The sequence below is a fragment of the Parasteatoda tepidariorum genome, chromosome 5 (genome assembly GCF_982258835.1).
Source record: "Parasteatoda tepidariorum strain Cologne lab strain chromosome 5, Ptep-v5.0, whole genome shotgun sequence".
In the NCBI taxonomy this organism is placed as follows: Eukaryota; Metazoa; Arthropoda; class Arachnida; order Araneae; family Theridiidae; genus Parasteatoda; species Parasteatoda tepidariorum.
The window spans coordinates 98,634,344-98,654,296 of NC_141759.1; the positions used below are offsets into that span (position 1 = coordinate 98,634,344).

Sequence of the window (19,953 nt, forward strand, 5' to 3'; positions counted from 1 at the left end):
TCATATTCTAAAATAAGAAATACCAATTAGTTAACTTATTTACTATTTATTTGGAAACAATTTTTTATTTTTTGAAGTCAACAATGGGAACTAGTGAGGGAATGATGTAATGGTATATTTTAATTATATAGAATAAATATTTTTATTTTTTTGTTAATCTGCATTCTGAAAGACACTTTCCCTGAAAAAAAAAAGATATTAATAGGTCATAAGACAAGCATAGAGTATACTGGGGACATAAAAATGACTGTTTCTATGAGAATGACCCATATAGTGTTTAAAAATATTTTTTAAGTGCTTAAAAGGTGCTTTTTTTGTTGAAAGATTTGACTCTGCATCCTGCATTACTAATTATAAATTATATATATTCCTAACTATATTACTGAGCAAGCCCTTGAAAATTTTTTTTGTTTAATTGAGTGAGAACATTGTTGCATATGTGTTTAACAACAAGCTCGTTATAATAAGATTTCCATCTGCTATTATGAATATTGTCATTGTATATGAAGGATGTTTTATTCTTTTCAGAATTTATCTGTTGATTCTAATGGGATTCTGGAATTTGAACATAATCCTGAAACTGCCTTTAAATCCAGTTCTGCTGGAGATAAAATTATAATTTTTCCCAGTACCTACATATGTAATACTTTAGGATGGGTTGAAGAGCCTATAACAGTTCAAGGTAATTATATCTTATTTATATGTATATTTTTATATATTCAGGGACATCAGATATCATATAAATGATCCATCCACGACCATGTGAAAATTAACAACTTTGATTTTCCCTATCCAAAATTAAAAAAGGGTATACCTTAGAAACTCAGAATCAGGCTTTCAAACACTGATAATTAGACATAATAATTCAGACTTATTTAAACCAACCACAGTGCTGGCGTAAAATATCTTCAGTGATAGACTGATCATGGGTTAGAGTTCCCTCGCCGTCTGACTAACCGTGGGAGGTTTTCATGGTTTTCCTCTCCATATATCGCAAATGTTTGTTAATTCCATTAGAAAGCAAATTTCATCCGATACTTGATCCAGGATTTCAACATTACCAGGCTATGGGAACATTAGTCATCATAAACCCTAAATTGGGTTGGCTGTTCAACAGCGATTATGAAATAAAATAAAATGCAATCAGACTTGGCACTTTCGGAATTATAAATTTTTGATATTGAAATTTGGATCATATTAGAGTACAATCTTATTTATAACTTTTGTTCAGGTGCTATTTATTATTGTAATAAGTTAAATGCTTTATACTTGATTCGAGACCATCTTTGTAAGAACAAAATTTCTTATCGTTGTTATTTTATCTGTATCAAATTAAAATTATAACCTTCAATGTGGCTGAAACTTTGATTCAAAATTCTAATTTATTCTCATGCCTTTATCAAAGTTGCAATTTTATTTCAATACTCTTAATTAATATCATTGACAATGAACTAGAATTATATATTTAAAATTTAGAAGACACATAATAAGCTTTGTCAAACAATGATTTAATTCATTTAAGCAAAGATTTGTTTTATATTTTCCAACAAATAACACGCATTACTTAGTTTTTATAGCAATTCAATTGATAATTTTTTTAATGTGTTTAAAAGTAAGTTTCACATTGTGCTTGGATGTAAAAATTTCATAAATATTAAAGATCTTTGATTATTTTAACTGCTTCATTACATTTATTTACTTTCCAATTTTTCATCCCGCAGTGGACTGATTGTTAAGACACGGTACCCAGTAGAACACCATAGTCAAGCATCACTGGCCGCGGGTGGGTGACCACTTTGGTCAGCCCGCGAAGAGACCGAGGGTGTACCCTAAAAGAAGTTCTACTGTGAAGTGCTCAACTTCACACGTAGGTTGTTTTGCTACTGAAGCAGGGAGGCCATCCCCTCTGCAGAGGATCAAAATTCTGATGGCATGTCCTCAGATCATCCTCAGAGAAGTTTCCCAGACTCTCGCCAATAGTCCATTGTGTAGCTTTAGTATGACGGAAACAAAGAACAATCCAATTCCTGCATTTTAGTTTCATGTATTTAAAAATTATGTAATATTTTATTACAAAATGATTTAATATTAGATATTTCTTTTTGAAAGAAAGAAAGGTCTCCCCCCCCCCCAATCCAATTCGGTTAATCCAATTCCTTCCAGGGTGGAAAAAACTATTCATTGCTGTATGTAATCATGGTGCTTAGCATTTTTTAAAAGTGTTTAAAGGTGCTTATTTTCGTTTTTTGAAACCCCTTAAAGGTGCTTTATTCATTGGGTGTTTTTAAAAACCTTTTCGAAAAAAAGGAGATTATTTCTTCTTTACTATGTCGATTTTCGCTGCGCATTACGCAAAAGCGTGCTTTTCAAATTGTTCTATTCAATGTTTTCACAATTCACGCAACCACAATCCATTTGGGCGCACTGTCGATCCATAGCCAAAGAAAGCGTGAATCATTTTACTTGTTTGATGAAATACTTGCGAGTCCGCATGTGCGTCTACTGAGCTGGGCTCAGTGAGATTATTGCACTCTCATGTGCAACTCTGCTGTAATTTGCTAGATATTCTCAATTGCAGGCTTCATTTTCCACTTTCTGATAACGAACCGAAAAATTTCCTGATCATTTTATAATGGCTAATATAGTCAAGAAAAGAGTTCTTTGTCAGAAACTACTTATTTTTATCATGATCATGTGAAGTCTTTGAAAATTATTTTGCATTTTGTTAATGTATATAGTGCTTAAAAAAATCTTTTGAGTTCTTAAAAGGTGCTTATTTTTTGTGGAAGGATTTGACTACGCACCTTTGTAATTCATTTAACATTTTCAGACATCATTCAATCAGTCCTTGTATCGTTTTCATTAAATATTTTTGGAGTTACTCCTGTAAGGAGATTGTGCTTGAAGCAACAGGCAACAGTGATGTCTTCTTAAGAGGACGCATTACCTACCCTCTCAATGCCAGCTGCTAATGCTTTTTCTATGGGAGCTTCATTTGCTAATAACTTTTTTGCATTTTGATATTTTGGAAAAATTCTTTCAGCATTTGAAACTTCATAGTTTACTCTAAGGTTTTATGAAATCACTTTTTGTTTTACCATAAATTTTAAATTATTAATGGAGTTTAAATATCGGTAATAGAGATATCTTCTAGAAATCCGTTTTTTATCAAAATTCATTCAGTAAATCCTTATTTTTGAGTTCACTTACTCGAACTATACATTTCAAGCTACCAAAAGAAATAACTAGTAATTATTTTCTTCAATTATGAAATGTGTTATTAGGAAAGAAAGATGAAAAAATTCTTAAAAAAATTGGGAAAAGAGCCTAAACCACGCCTCCCATCTGTCCTCCCTTCATTTACCAATACGAGTAAAAGTTCTAGTGGGGGGATCTTTTGGGGGGTTAGGAGAAAAGCCTCTTTACTTTCTTTGAATAGTTGAGGGGTTAAATATCCTTGGGGTCTTCTGTTGTGGTTGAAAATAGCTTTTATTTCATTCTCTTTCTTTAAAATGAGTTAGGATGGAAGACTTTCTTTCGAATTTTCTTATGTTTTTCATTATTTTTTTTCCTTCTTAATTTTGGCAATAACAACTTATCAAAACTTTTTAGGATAAATATATTTAATTAGTTAATTATATATTAATTAAGCTAACAATAATTATGCAATCTTCTGTAAAAAATTTTATGTAGCACTTTTAAATACGGAGTTAGAAATATTAAAAATTTTAAACTTCGTAATTTAAATAATAATATTGTCATTAAATTTTTTTTTAGCTTTATATAAGAGGTTAAAAATTGAAACTAGCAATATGAAATTTCTTTACTTAAATATCAGTCCTAAATTTCATAAAATTACTATAAATTTCAGAACAGTCACATGTGGGTCTAATACTTTCCTAATTAAACTTGGCACCTTCAATTGGCAATTTCATAAAATTACTATAAATTTCAGAACAGTCACATGTAGGTCTAATACTTTCCTAATTAAACTTGGCACCTTTTTCTTTAACTACTTAAATAAAATTATCAACAATATTATTAAAGAGGATTTTTCTTGGATTATCACTAATAATCCACTGATTTTAGAATTTATTAAACATAATAAAATTAATTCTATTGCCACTTATGATTTCCAAGATCTTTTCAATAGCATTCCCCTTTCTAAACTAAAAGATATTCTTTTGAATTATTACTATGTTTTGAAAAAATCTTTAATTGCGATTTTGATTATTGGGAAATTCCAATTAATTTTTGTCTTTTCAATAATTATCTTTAAAATGGAAAAGATATTTTTTTTCCTAATTGATGGAATACCGGAAGGATCTAATGTTTCATCTCTCTTAGCTAATTTTTTTTGCACTAAAAAAAAAAAGAAATTGTACTCTTAATATTAAATTTGTTTTTAGATTTATTGATGATTTAATTATCTTCAATTTTCATGAATATACTCTTTTATTTAATAATATTTACCCCTAGGAATTAACCTCGCTTCGTAATCATAATGATAGCTTTAATTTTTTGGATTTGGGTATTATAAAAGAAGAAAATATATGCTTTGTTGGTCTATTTTATAAAAGAAATTATTTTTATTTTAAGGCAAATAAATTATTTGGAATTCTAATGTTCTTAAAAATATCTATTTTAATACCATTTTTAATCAAACGTGTAGAATTAAAAGATTATGTAGTAATGTTTAGTTATCCAAAAAACAAATAGACAAAATTTGATAAAAAGAAACAATGGTTACCCAAATAAAGTAATTAAATTCTATATAAAAGCATTAAGTTAATTGTATGTTATTGTGAATAAATTTACTAAAAAACTTCTTCGTTAATTTATACAATTTTTACCGTGTGCAAATCCTTGACTGAAATTATGTGCATAACAGGCAATTCATATTTCCTTCTCTCTCTCTTTTCTGTTTTATTTATTTTTTTCTTAAATAAAAGTCAATTTTCTAAAATTATTAATTGGCAATTTCTTTAAATTATGCGATATAATAACCGATATGTGATTTATATTTTAATTTCTTCACTAGCAAATGCTAACTATTTCCAAGCATCATATAATGTTACTCAGGTTTTTATGTTCGTAAATATAGATTGCTAGTTTTAAATATGAATATTATATTTTCCCATTTCGTAAATTTTCCTAACTGTTCAATAATAATGAGTTTTTCTGAAAATACGTTTCATTTTCTTTACAGTGCTAACAGAGTTAAATGAACATATTTTATTTTAGTATTTTCAAATCTAATTTTTATTACTGTGCAGCGTCATGTATATTTTTGAAAAGCAAATTTTTTTTCCCTGTATAATTTGTTTTATTCACGTTTTATTTTCCCATTTTCAAATCTCTGCCACTATTTAGCATTATGTGTTTATTCGAAAAGATACTTCTTGACTGTGTCAATAAATTTTATGATCCTTGTAGTACTTCCACATTTGCAAATTCTAATTATTTTTTACAATCAATTACACATTACTAGAAAAAGTTTTTGTCTTTTTGTTTTATGGACACCCAAAGGGATCAAAATAGAAAACATAAGACGAGATGACGAGTTTTGGGAAAATAAAATGGAACAAAAATTAAAGAATTTCTATTTCGACTGCCAGCTGCCAGAAACTATTGATCCTCGTTTTACAAGATCACTTCCTATAAGAAACCCACAATACATAATTGCAGCGATTAATGAAAAGAATTCAAAAATCGCAGTATAATTTTCGTAATTTTAAATTTATAATTAATAATGCCACCAAATATATATATATATATATATATATATATTTATTATTATTATTATTATTATTATTTTCAAATTTAATGTTTGCAACTGTACAGCATAGTGTATATTTTTGAAAAGAAATTTTTTTTCACTATTATTTGTTTTAGTTACTCATATTTTATCTTCAAAATTTCCACAACTATTTAGCACCATGAGCTTGCCCGAAAAAATACTTGTGCTAGTTTACAGAATTGCCTAGTATCATGAGTTTTCTCATTAAAATTTTGCTTTCACAGTGTCAACGATTGTATATTATAATTTTCCTTCTCGCAAATGCTCTTTATTTCTCAGCAACACATGTTGTTGTTCAGATTTTTATTTATTTTGTTTTATATAGTAATGCTAGATTTAAACATGAATATTATATTTTAACATTTCTTAAAATTTTTATTGCCTGTTCATCATAATGCCTATTTGCTTTATTTATTCTTGCCTCACTTTATATTTTAATTCTATATTTAAGTATTATTTTCTTTTCTTTTGTTTTTTTGTCAGCATTATTTGCAATTATTGAATCAGAATTATTATTCTCTAAAATAAGTAGTTATAGCAATTAGACAGACTTGCTATTAAAAGTCGGTACTTTATATGTATTCAAATAATCATCGCTAAAACAACATTTTAAATAAATCAATTTTTAATTTATGTCACCATTAATTTATTTTAATCCATTAAGACATACAATAAATTTAATAACATACAATGTATTCAGATTAATTTAATCATGAGACAATGGGGATAGGGGAGTATGTTGGTGATATTAGCGAGTTGCATTAAAATTTTTAGAAAAAAAATATATCACCAATTTTTAGTATTTTATTGCAAAATAGCTTTTATCTTTAAAAAATTTTTTAAAGAAAATTATATTAAAAATCTTTTGTTGAGAAACACGTTTTTATATCTTGCAGGATATTTCGATGGCTATTTAAAATTTACAGAAAAATGTTCACTTTAACTACTACAAAATGCCCATAATTAGCATTGTATTATTTACTATGTCAATTTTACCTTTAATTAACTTTTTGATATTACATTCCTTTTTTCCATCTGTGATAAAGTAAGAGTTGTGCTCTTGTTTTTAGCCCTCATTTTGTCACCGTATGTAAACATAATAAATATATTGCAATTATACATTTCTTGTGACTCAAGTTATACTGTTTGTAATGCACATACACATGTAAACTATTTATATTTGCTCTATTTTGTAATTTATATTTTTTATTTTTTCCTTTTTATGTTTTTATCTTGATTATACGGAAGTAAAAGATCAGGATGGTTATAAATAAAGATTTTTTATGCTTTTAATTAGAGAGTTTTTTTAATTGCATGCTTTGCCCACAAAATTGGAATTTTTTGTAATATTGCAGTCATTTTCTCTATTTTTGATTTATTATTTATTTTTGTGTTTGCGAAGTTCTGACATATGTCAGCAAACTTATCTGCGTTATAAATAAGTTTATTTTTCATTACGTAAATAAGAAATACATCAAAAAAATAGTTCGAGAAAATTTTTTTCACTAAATTAAAACCCCCAAAATAACACAATGAAAATTTTTTTTTTTTTAAATATAGGGTCTCTTAGCTTTTATATGCATCTGTATGAACAGGTGTGTGCTCATAGATACACAATTAAAATGAAGGTAAAGAATTCAAGATGTGATCAAAACAAAATTTTAAAACTGTAGAGAACAAAGTAGAATAACAGAAAGAAAAAAAAAATCGAGGGGAAATTTTTTTTTTAATTCGTTGATTATCAAACTACACGCTAACAGATGTTTCATCTGAATTCCATCTTTCTGAGGCTGAAGTAATATGGAACATGTGGTAAAAATTCACTTTAAAAAAGGAGAGTAAATAAATAATACAAAAATAAATAATACTCAAACAGAAATTTTAATAATTCAAATGGAGATTGAAATGTATGAAACAGAAAAGAATATAAAATTATTGAAACGGAAAAAAAATAAAAAATTATTTTTGTGTAAAAATATTTTTTTTTTTTAAATTTTCTTTTTCCTTTACACAAACACACACCCATATTCTAATATACGTATGTGTCTTAAACTATTAAAAATGAAAGGAGAAAAATTCTCAGACAAATACAAAACATAAACTTCAGCAAAATTACAAAGCAATATAAATAAATTATAAAATTTATTGAGAAATTATTATACTTATTTACAGAAAGTAAAATTTTTCCGGATGGTGAATGTAAGTTTGAAAAAGATACATCAAAACAAAAATTTTCTTTGATGCAACCTAAAAAGCGTTTGATTTTTCTTTTATCATATTTTATAATTAATTCTTATTTTTTTATTTTTATAACTTTTTATTATATTAGTATAAGTTTTAATAATTTTTTTAATTCTGTATTATAACTTGATAAATTGCCTACGTTTTAATAAATTATGTATTTTTCAGAATTTTTATAATTATATTTCTTCATATATTTACAGCTCAATATAATTAGCAGTTCTAGCTCCGATTATTAAAACTAAGTTACTTTAATTAATTCCACACACATTAATAAAAATTTATATTCTTCTTGGTGTTTTAATTTGAAACGAATTAATTGTAAGATATAAGTAATCCCCATTATCTTGTAAACACCTATTTACATACAAATAAATAGTTAGAATGTCTATTCTGGATATTTCACAACGAAACTAAGAATGGGTTTAAAAATAAAAGACCGCGTACCCAGAATCACTTTTCGAAACTAATGCTTATATTGTTCAGTTTTGCTAAGGAAGGATGGGATAGTTTAACTGACCCTCTATCATATATCACTGTCACTGTACCAATTCACTCCTCCCTCAAAGCGACGCCCCCAAGTGTGACTATTACAACTCTGATTTTGCCAATTCCGGTTTTTTATCTGGGTATCGCGTCCTCTTAAACTGTTGCAGCACCAGAATTGTAAAAATTGATAATGCCTTATTAAGAGTGAAGAAGGATCTGCTGAGTTGTCCACCATGGAAAACTTCACATGAAAGGATGCATTGTTGACAGTAATGCTTCTGATCATGGAATATTGCTGCTGGGAGGTGCGGAAGCAGTCTTGCAAGACACCATTGTTTGTAATTCTAAAGTAACTTGGATTTCTTTTGTCATGGTTTTATTTAAAATTGGATACACATACCTGCCAAGTCTCCTGGTTTTTAACGAAGAATCCTGTATTTTCGGACTATCTCCTGTTACCTGTGTATTCTCGAGCCCTGTCGCAGAATGTAGCCGAGTTCTTGGGGAAGGATTTTTCCTTTGGGAAGTAAAAAATTTTGGTTTTCTTTTCTGCAGAAATTTTCGTTCTACTCTTTGTAGTTTTTACTATTGTACACAAAGTTTTTAAGTTCTATATATTTAATACGATATTGTTTATAACCACACCTGAATCTCGAAATGAAAGCACATATTTAGTAACTCCTTTTCGAAGAGTCTGTCACGCGTGATTTCGCCGTCGTTTTTTCTCCCCCCCCCCCAAATGTTAATGCTACGGATTTCTTGATTTTTTTAATTATTTTTTTAGTGTGATGATGATTTACAAAATGCAAAAAAGGAAATAATTATCGGCCATAATATTAGAATTTTTAAAAAATGTTACGTATTCAAATAAAAAAATTATATTATTTGAACTGAAAAGTTTATTTTTTTATTATAATTTTTTTTTTTTTGAAGTTGATGCTTCTGTTACTTTAAATTAATAACATGTATATTTGTTATTTTTAAAAATATCGTCTATGTTAGAAAAATGTTAGTATTAGTGAGGCAACTCGCAGGAAACCCGAAAAAATTAGGATTCTCAAATTTCTTCGTATTTATTGGAGAAATTTTTGCCGATAAAATAATTGATGATGGCAAAAATACTTCTCTTATTCCTCAACAGATGGTGCTATTTTGAGTGTTTATATTTTAAGTAATTATAAATAATTCCTTTAAAAAAATCTAATTTAGAGATTAAGAAATATATTCATATTTTTTACTTCACAAACCAGGGGTCTGTTCAGGGCAAATTTATTACCATTTAGCAGTACCTTCACAAATTCAACTTAAGGAAAAATGGTAGTTTCACAAAATGCGTTTAAAAAAGCAAGTTCCAAGATTCTCCTCCCCGCCTTTTGAAATTCTGTTTTAAAAGAATATGAATCTGATAAGAAAAAATAAATCCCAGGTTAATTAAGCATATACGAATAGGTACACGTGCTTGGTCAGATAGTGCGGTGTGGAAAGCCTAACCGGTCGCTTACGCCATGTTATAACAGGCTTTTTTTTTCACAGAGTTTTTTTTATTTTCCTTCAAAAATTAAATAACTAGACTCTGTAAGCTTTATAGAAGGTTGAAATTCGAACATTATTCTAAACATTGTTCTAAATTTAAACTCACCTTTATTTTTTTATGAAGCATTTTTTCTCTGAAACTTTTTTCTATATGACCCAGTGAGAAATATTCTCATAATGAAAATAACTTTTAGTGAAAGTACTGTTAAATGCATGTTTTTTTTTTTAAAAAAATTCAAGTTGAAATTTAAAAATGGACAATATATGTTATGGATTTTTAAATTTAGATGCAATTTTAAACCCAAAATTTTAATATAGCAAAATTATCTTTGAATATATGGGGAAAAATTTATAAAAATGTACCAGTCATAAATGATTTTTATTTGTAGTCACAGTATTTGGAAATATCTTTTATATTTACCACCATATTTTTGTGTTTATTTTTTAATATAATTTTTAATTTTCACAAATTATGCCTAAATTTTCACAAAATAGGTACCTCTCATAAAAACCTAGACAGACCCCTGCAAACTGTAAGTGCTTATAATATTTCGAATTTTGAATTTCTCATTTTGAATTACATGATTATGCATGATGTATCAAAACTCAATTTGTAACCTGAAATATGTTACTGATAAAATCTCCGTTATTTCATTTCTCCAATGTTGCAGGTATGGATACATTTATAAATGGTGACTGGATTAAAATATAATTCATTTTAAATTTGTATCATATTTTCGATACTTACATTTCTTACTTACCTATTATTAAAGAAACCTTTTTGTTGAAAATGTGGATGTTTAGCAGTAGATGTGCTTCAAGATGAGAAAAAGGGATAGTTTGTGACTAGGGGGGAAGCAGAGGGTAATAAAAAATGTGACTTCAAGCATTTTGATGAGATAAAAAAATCAGCAGATACATAATTTTTTTTTTTTTTATCAAAGTAGAACATGTATTCTGTGTATCCTATTTTTTATTACAAATGTGACATCAAGCATTTTGATGAGATAAAAAAATCAGCAGATACATAATTTTTTTTTTTATCAAAGTAGAACATGTATTCTGTGTATCCTATTTTTTATTACAAGCAAGTTATCCGCGCACCTGAAAAGTCATGATTTTCACTATTTTTTTAAAAAAAATTCAAGGAAAGTCATAAATTTAGGTAGCCGAAAAATCTAATTTTTAAAATGGATTTGTCTAACAATATCCCCACTCAGAGTCATATTTTATTAAAATATAAAATGTTCTTGAAAAATTTCACAAGCATATGATAAATTTGATCTTAGAAGAGATTTATATAATAAAACTTATGTTTTTCTATGAATTACAGTAGATTTTAATTATTTTTGAATTTCATATAACATTTACTGGCTTTAGTTATTCTTCTTTGTATTTCCATTGTAATATTGTTCCTCCTGTTGATTACAGAACCCAAGTAAACGAAATTGTCAACTACCTCAAATTTACATTCTTCAATTTCTAAATAGGTGTTGAGAAAATTGATGAGTTTTAATTTTATCAATTATTATTAAATTTTCATTTTCTCTACATAATCTTTTTTTTTCAATTATGTTCTGATTTCTAATAACCTAATTGATTTCTAATTGATAATAATAATTTGTAGAAAGATGGTATCCAAATGAAATCTTTAAGTTCATTACACTTACAATCTTCAAATATTGAGCACAATGAAAGGTATGGACTGCATGTAGACGCTGAAGGTGAATATTCAACTGAAAGCTTCACTGAATTGCTGATTTCTGATTCTCACATAACTCAAAATGGTTCTTATGAAATGTTCTTGAACAATGTCCCAATGACAGACATATCATTGCAGAGACCGAGTGGCGATTTCACGATTCTCAATTTGTAAGTATTCTGCGAGCACAAATTTCAAAATCATGATTCACACTAACTATTTCCATGAAGGAAAATTTCTTACATTTATTGATATTAAGAATTTTGTAATTCAAAAAAAAATTCTCCAAAATATTAAGTTAAATTTATGTATGTAAATGAAGGATGTATCTTTTTTTCTTTTCTTTTCTTTTTTTTTTTTTTTTTTGTTGGAAAAACAGGGTGGCCACCCACCTGGAAAACCTGGAATTATCAGGGAATTTTTTTTACTGGAAAAAACCTGGGAAAGTCAGCGAAATGTTGATAAAAACCTTGAAAAAACCAAGGAATTTTAAAGAAAAGCTGGAATTATTTTACTATCTGTTATATCCTCTTTATTTAGACTGAAATCAAGCAGTTGAAATATCATCAACTTAGTAATACTTTTCTTGCATTCTTTCCCTGATAAACTAGAATGCCATATGAAACTGTTGCTAAATGAATGGCAAAATCTTTGACCTCTTTGGAGATGAAGCAGTTTAGGAAAGGCAAAAATTGTAATAGAGGTGGAAGGATATTTGTGCTCCCCAGGCTGAATTCATTCAAGTTTGTTCCAATGTTTTGGGGGTATTTTTCTCTTTTAACAAAATGTTTTAGTGTTTTTAACTTTTAAAATACTAGTTGGTTATAATTTAATAATAGATTTTATCTTGCACTCTTTTCTGAAAGCTTTTGTCTTCTCATCCAATGAATTATTTTTTCTTGGTAAGGCCAACCAATCACTCATTTTTTTGAATTGCTAATAGCAAAATCGTTACAATTGTTGCATTGATGCTAATTTTCTGAATTTCATTTTAACCTTTTATAGCATGTTTTATTGAAAAGAAAAAGGTTCTTTTATGAACTAGATTTCAGCATTAAATGTTTCTGTTGTTGGTAAATATCTGATTTTTGATTCAAAATTCGAATTGTGTATTAATCACAATGTCGACAGTTTGTAAATGTATCGCATACATTTCAGAGATATTTCTGAAACTGTTTCTCCTTTTACCCTAAAAAGCTGGCAAGAAACAAAGAAAGCATGAAAAACATTTTAAATGATGTATAAACTTAGAATATAAATTTTTATTAATTATATTTGTTTATTAGAAAGAAGGAAAACGAAACCTTGTATTTTTATTCTGCACTGTACAGGTACAGGTTTCAAGTTGGGCAACCAGATGACCAAAATTTTAAACTTAATATTAAACAATTAAGGTATCATTTTCAAAGTAAAAAATCGAAGATTTAGAAATAATGACTTATACCTAAATATAAATTTTGATCAAGTTACAGATTATTAAATGAAAGGCAACATCATTTGAAATTTTTTTTTTTTTTTTTAATTTATACTAATAATGGAAAGGAAAGAAATAATAATTGAAGTGAACTGTAACAAAACAGGTTATTAACAGGCACAAATGTGAAGAAACATTTCACATTTTGATTTACAAAAAAAATTCTCATGCACTTATTGGTATTTTAAGTACGATACAAAGATACATAATTAATCGTACTGTGTAACTAAGATTTAAAATAATTAAATTATTTTTTCTGTTTAAAGCAAAATTTTGATAATAAATATTTTTATTATAAATTAATAATTGTTTTTGCATCAGATACCACTGCTTTTCTTTTTATTACATTTGTTTTTACTTATTTCCATATCTTATTTTGCTTTTTCTTTATAAAATGAAATATAAATAGAATCCATCTAAATATTCATTTAGGTTAGTTTTCAATAATGTATTTCACTGCAGTAACCTATTAAAATTTGTTTAACTGTGCTGTGCTTTAAGTTATTTATATTATGACTTAAAATTGATCAGTGAAGTTTTTATATATATTTTTTTAATTTACTTTTATTTTGTTTATTTATGTGAGGTAAGCAACTCAGTTTAAATTTTTTGAGAAACAATTTAACTTTATTTAGAACATTTTAAATCAATCATTTTGCTTAGAGCTTGAAAAATGTATGTATTTAGAAAGAAAAAAATTCAGAACATTTTGTAGTTATTAATTTATAGTAAAGAAAATATGTATTTTAAAAAAATAATAAACACAATAACACACATCCTATTCAATTATTAGGTAAATGAGATACAAATTGCTAGTAGCTATTAGGCCTGTAATTGGCAGATGAAATAAGGGGATATTAAAAAGAGATAAAAATTTATTCTAGAATTCATAGAAAATTTTTTCTTCATAAATTTGGCCATCTCTAATGATACAACCAGGGACATATGCTCTTTCTCGTTCACCGTTAGCTATGCCACCAAATGCAAGTTAAAGGTACATCTGATAATATAATATTGTCTGCTTTGAAACATCAAATATAATAGTTTGTAAGAACTGCACAAAAGGATCATTTAATTTTATGCAGGCAATAAATAAAGCTATTATTTTTCCTGTGCAATCTTTTTTTTTTTTTTTACAGGAAAAATTGTTATAGACTAATAATACAGTAAAAAATTGTCCCCCCTCTTTTAATGTACATAGACATTTTTCAATACATTTTTTTTATTGTATATTAAAATAATGCATGGTGTTAATAGTTTTTTTTTCAAATATTAATTCATTAATAAAATTCAATTAATTAATTTTAGTTTTATAATATTAATAAAAAGTAACTAAAATAAAATTTGTATATTAATTGTTGTGTCATATTTTTGCCATTATGTTACTTTGTATTGTAATAGTAAATTTCTTTCGTTATTCCACAGTTTCCGTGGTTAAGACATACTGTCGAGAAGAGTGGTTTTGGTAGTAACGGAGAAAAGGGTATTAGCGTCTCCTCGACCTGCAAAAGTAATGTGTTCAAGGCAAGATCTTTTCAAGAAGAGTTGCCTAAACCAGAAGAGCTTAACTATTCAGCCTTAAGTGAGCTTCTGAACGTGGTTAACTTGAGCATGGAACGGGAAACACAGCATCTCTACAATTAACATTCTCCCCTTCTTTTTCTACCTGTAAGTTGTATAATAAAAACCAGAATTCAAGAAGTTGATACAAGCAGATTTTTTGAGAATCTGTGAAAGAAAATTCTTTAAAATTATATTGATTGACTAATATAATATTTTCATGTAACTATTTTTCTATAAACAGTAATTGATTTTTTTTTCATTCATGTTTTTATAATTGTGCAGTATTTTTATAAGTAAATAGTGTAATGTGAGACACCGAAAATTTCAGTATTGAATAATGAAAATGTTATACATTTCTCTTTTCATAGCTGCCAACTCTACTGGATTTTGCCAGTTTCTCCAGCTTTACTGGTCTAATCCAATCTCTCCTGGTTTTTGTACATTTTAGAGAAGTCCCTAAAATTAAGTTTCCTAAAAAATCCCTATTGAAATAGAATTTTTCACAGTTTATTGCTTTGCGTGAATATTTAAATTAGTGTTACATAATAAAGTGAGCTTCATTTATAATATTCAATTTGAAACTTTTTTTCTTATTTAAAAATTTTTTGGTTTATTTTTATTTGGATTCTCTCTTTTTAAATTAATTAAAACATCTTTAAGCTATCAATAATAAATTACTATTAAAAATTGTGAGGTAACATAAGTTAAAAGCATTTCAAGTCCGTTTAATGTCAATCATAACTGGTAAATATAAAATTTTTGTATTTTGATGACAATAAAAATCCCTAAAATTCCCTATATGTAAAATATTTAGTATATTATGCAGTAAATATCATAGAATTTATATTTTGTGAAATCTACAGTATTTTTTCCAGTCCATATTGGCAGCAATGCTCTTTTGCACTTTGTTCCTACTTTACTATTTCAGTTTTTATTTTTTTGCAGTCAAATAATTTTTATGGAGAACTATTATATTTTTGCCCTTTTTTATACTTTTTAATTTAGTATGGTAGCATAACATTTCAATTTTTTTCCCTGTAAAATACGGTATTATTAAAAATTTGTAGATTTTCCGCGCATTTTTATTGTGTATGAATTTTAGAAAAATAGAATGTTCTCTCTTTATCTACTACTTTCACAAGATCTGACCAGGAATAATTTGACCAGAAATTTTGGTATAAATTGAAAGTTTCCTAGTTTCTGTGTAATTTTAGAAAATTTGCTGATATTCGAAAAATTTGATTTAAAAAAAAAAACTCCTTATAAAAATAGTTTTTTATTAAAAGTTTTGTTTTCTTGAGACTTTAACAGGTCTTGAGACTGGCAGTCATAGTCTTTAAATATCCTTGAGAAGTGCTCGACTTTCAATTTTCATAGGCTCTTGGAAATAATTGTAAATTCCTTGAAGTTGTTTAGAAATTCTTTAAAATGAAAAATTTTGACACCAAAAATTTTTCAAGTTACATTTAATTAGTGCAATCATGGGGCAAATGTATGCTCATAAAAAGGGTTCATTTTTAAATAGGATAACTGTTATTTTTTTATACCATGAAGTTCAGAGAACTGGAAGTAAAAAAATTTTATTGACCCATAAAATTTAAGAAAAAATTGAGAAAATTTTCTTGACTATTGAGTGGGCATTTATTGCAATTAATTTCAACCTGTGTTGTCTGTTTCAATGGCAAAATGTTTTTTTTTCTTAATTTTTGGAACTTGTTCATTAATTGCTATTAAGTTACTTAAGTATTTCAATATAGATTTTAAAATATTTACATCCTCTTTATTTTTTCCCCCCTGAAGCTTTGTGCTTTTTTTTTCCTTGAAAATTCTTAAAGCTCTGAAGCTTTATTTTGAAAATAGAGAAAGAGAGCCCTGTTTAAATAAGTAATATTATCAAACAATAAAGAAAGGTCATTTATATTATGAGTTGAAAACTTTTAAATATTTTATTTATTTATTTTTATTGAGAACTTATTATTTTTAAATCAGTTCAAAATATTTGTTTTCTGAAAGTGCTAGTCACAGCTAACTTAAGTGAATGCAATTTTTATTTCTATTCAAAATTATCATTTGAAAAATGTAAATAGCATAAATAAAAATATTTATAGTCAAGTCTGTCTCAATCAGACGAAACCTTTTTTTTTAACTGTATCTCTCCAACAGAAAAATTTATATTCATAATGTTGTTTTTGTTTTTAATTTTTTATTATAAAAATTTCAGTTTTCATGAAGTTATGCCCAGAATAAAAATTGCAATTTAAATATTGTTTTAAAATCACTGAAGTTTAAAGTAAATATTTCCTTAATTAAAACTTATCTTTAAAAATTATACTTACATTTAAATTATAATTATATTTTGTTAAAAAATTCATCAACACAAAAATTGTAGTTGGGTATAAGATTAGACAGGTGAAAAACTGAAATTTTTAGATAAAACACCATCTTCTTCAAGTATAAATAAACACCAAATTCACAAAATACAATTATTGAATTCAGCCCACAGATTAAAAGAAGATTTAAAGAAAAAAAAATTAAACGCTACTTTTATAAACAGAAGCAAGTATCCTAATCCTTTCTTCCACATTTTTGTCTTTCTTAAACTGCATAGTCCCATAATCTCCAGAGAGGAAAAAGATTTATCCATTTTATTTCCCAACACAAAAGAGTTTGCAATAGTATTCTAGTTTCGCAGGAATTTTAATGAAGAGAATTTTAATGCAGGAAAAGTATTACTGAATTGATGATATTTCAACTTTTTTACGATAAATTTACGTCTAAAAAAGCGTGGATGTAATGGATGGTAAAATAATTTAAATTAAGAGAAAAATTCCAGCTTTTCTTCGGAATTCCCTGATTTTTCCAGGTTTTAATCCAAATTTCCCTGACTTTTCTCCAGATTTTTTCCAGTATAAAAAAATTCCCTGATAATTCCAGGTTTTCAAGGTGGGTGGTCACCCTGGTTTGAGTCCCATTGCCGCCAGATTAACCGTTGGAGGTTTTAGTGGTTTTCTTCTCCGTGTAACGCAAGTGCGTTTTAGTTTTATCAAAAAAGTCCTCCATGGAGGCAAGTTTTATATGGTATTCTAGTTTAGCGGGGCAATAATGGAGAGAATTTTAATGATGCTAAGGTGATATTTCAGCTGTTTGACGATAAATGTCCATCTGAATAAAGTGGATATAACGGATGGTAAAATAATTTAAATTAAAAAAAAATTCTTGATTTTCTTAAAAAATCCCTGATTTTCCAAGTATAAAAAATTCCTTGATAATTCCAGTATGTCAAGGTGGGTGGCCACCTTGCTTTTTTAAAATTAATTTTTTAAAAATAGATAACGTTGCAAACATTAAACAACAACCGAAATTTATAAGCACAGACAGTTTTACTCATTAATAAGCTGAATATTTATCTCGCATCTATTAAGAAAATTTTCAGAAAATTCAATGACCCAGTGAGATGAAATCATTGAACAAATGAAAATCTGCCATAAACAAACTAAAACCAAAAAGACATACATACCATAGAAGGAGCTTGATTAGAACTTGCTTGAGATAAACCAAACGGTTCAAAAGGATCCTTTTCTAAAAACAAGAAATAAGTATTAATACATTTATTAAAATAATTAGAATAAAATAATTTTTAACCATCTAAGTAATAGCTATGGCTCTTTCTAAGCTTAAACCCTTTAGCTAACATCAATTTCTGCTTTGGTTCCAATATGTTTGCTTTCCTGTACAGAAAGCCTATTTTCCCCCAATAGAGATACTGCTTTTTGCAGTGAAATATTTGCATAACTTTGAAAATCGTTTGAAAGGTTGAACAGGTTGCATTGTTGCAACAAAAACTGTTGTTGTAACAAATGTCACTTGCCAATACCGGCAATCCTGCCATGAGAATCCAAGCTAATTTAAAGCAGAGAGTGCATTTCTTGTTTTCTCAGTGGCGCCATCTATGCCCAAGAGTACGACTTCAGTCATACACACGTCACAGTCCGTTTTACAGGGAGGATCCAGTCTAACTCCATTCATTCCTCCACGCATCATATCATAATTTTGAGCTTAACCAGTGAAAGATTAATGTCCAATTCAGTACTCCCAGAGGTATTGATTTGTTACGGGAACTTGGAGGACTTTGTGACCCCAACAAATTTAAAGTGTTCTAGTCACAATTCATTACACGGGGATTCTTTGGCCAGCAGGATTCGAACTCATGTACATCAGGCCAGCAAACCTACCAACCAGGCTATTCCGACCCATGCAACAAAAACTAACTTATCTCAATGTTATTTAATGGGTAACAAGTTAGTAGCAGGGAAAGGCTTGCTCAATTTTGCCTACAGTTAGAACTTGGAAAGCTAGAGTTTTCAAAAATGAAAAGCAAAAAATAAATAAGTAGATTCAGATTTGTCAAAATGCAATAAATGTTGATACAACTACTTACCAGGGTTTGTAGGGGTAGAAGCAGTATCAAATCCCCCAAATGGATCACTTCCAGAGAATGAATCACTCTTTAAAGAAAATAATAATGCTTTATGAAATATGAATGTACATAAGTTGATACAATACATGTTTAATGAACATTCACCAGGTATGAAACAGGAGCTACTGAATCGAGCAAATGAAAAATTGTTCCAAACTATGGCGCCTTTCTCACAGACATACAATACATTCTCAAACAAAAACGGTGGAAATAAATCAACTAAGTAAAAATTGGTCTCAATTATTCAACACTATTTTCAGGGTCTAGATGGTTGTCTGAGGGTGCCTGCAAGTTTTAATTGCTCTTCCCAGAGCATTTCAGACATATTTCATAGATCTTAAGTTTTTGCTGGATAATCTTTTAAGTCTATATTTTCACTTTTCAGAAAATTGCAGTCTATCTGACTTCTTTGAGGCTGACTGTTCAAAATCAAATCTGGATCTAAATCAAATTTGGGTCAACTGTATCCATTAAAAGGCAAACACAGAACTAACATAATGGTTGTTTTCTCAGATACTTGAGAAGTTTTGGCAAACCACTGGTTCTTTTCATATGAAAGAGTTTCACTTTTGAACAAAGGCGCCACTATCTATTCTCTAATGTTACCAGTGTAATGATTAAGAAATTTACTATTATGGAAGCTTAGTGTATATAGTCCGAGTAAAGCATTATGT

General features: G+C 27.7%; 1 protein-coding gene across 5 annotated transcripts in view; it reads left to right on the forward strand.

The window, feature by feature from the left end:
- The window catches only part of LOC122272628 (uncharacterized), a 44,691-nt gene extending 27,654 nt beyond the window's left edge, over nt 1-17,037 (forward strand). For all 5 annotated transcript variants that reach the window (XM_087164599.1, XM_087164598.1, XM_087164601.1 and 2 more), the window contains 4 exons: nt 529-682; nt 10,559-10,596; nt 11,691-11,935; nt 14,665-17,037. In XM_087164599.1, coding sequence (XP_087020725.1) covers nt 529-682; nt 10,559-10,596; nt 11,691-11,935; nt 14,665-14,677 — 450 coding nt within the window. In that variant the 3' untranslated portion in view covers nt 14,678-17,037. The remainder of the gene's footprint in view (nt 1-528; nt 683-10,558; nt 10,597-11,690; nt 11,936-14,664) is intronic.
- Nucleotides 17,038-19,953: the final 2,916 nt, after the last annotated feature.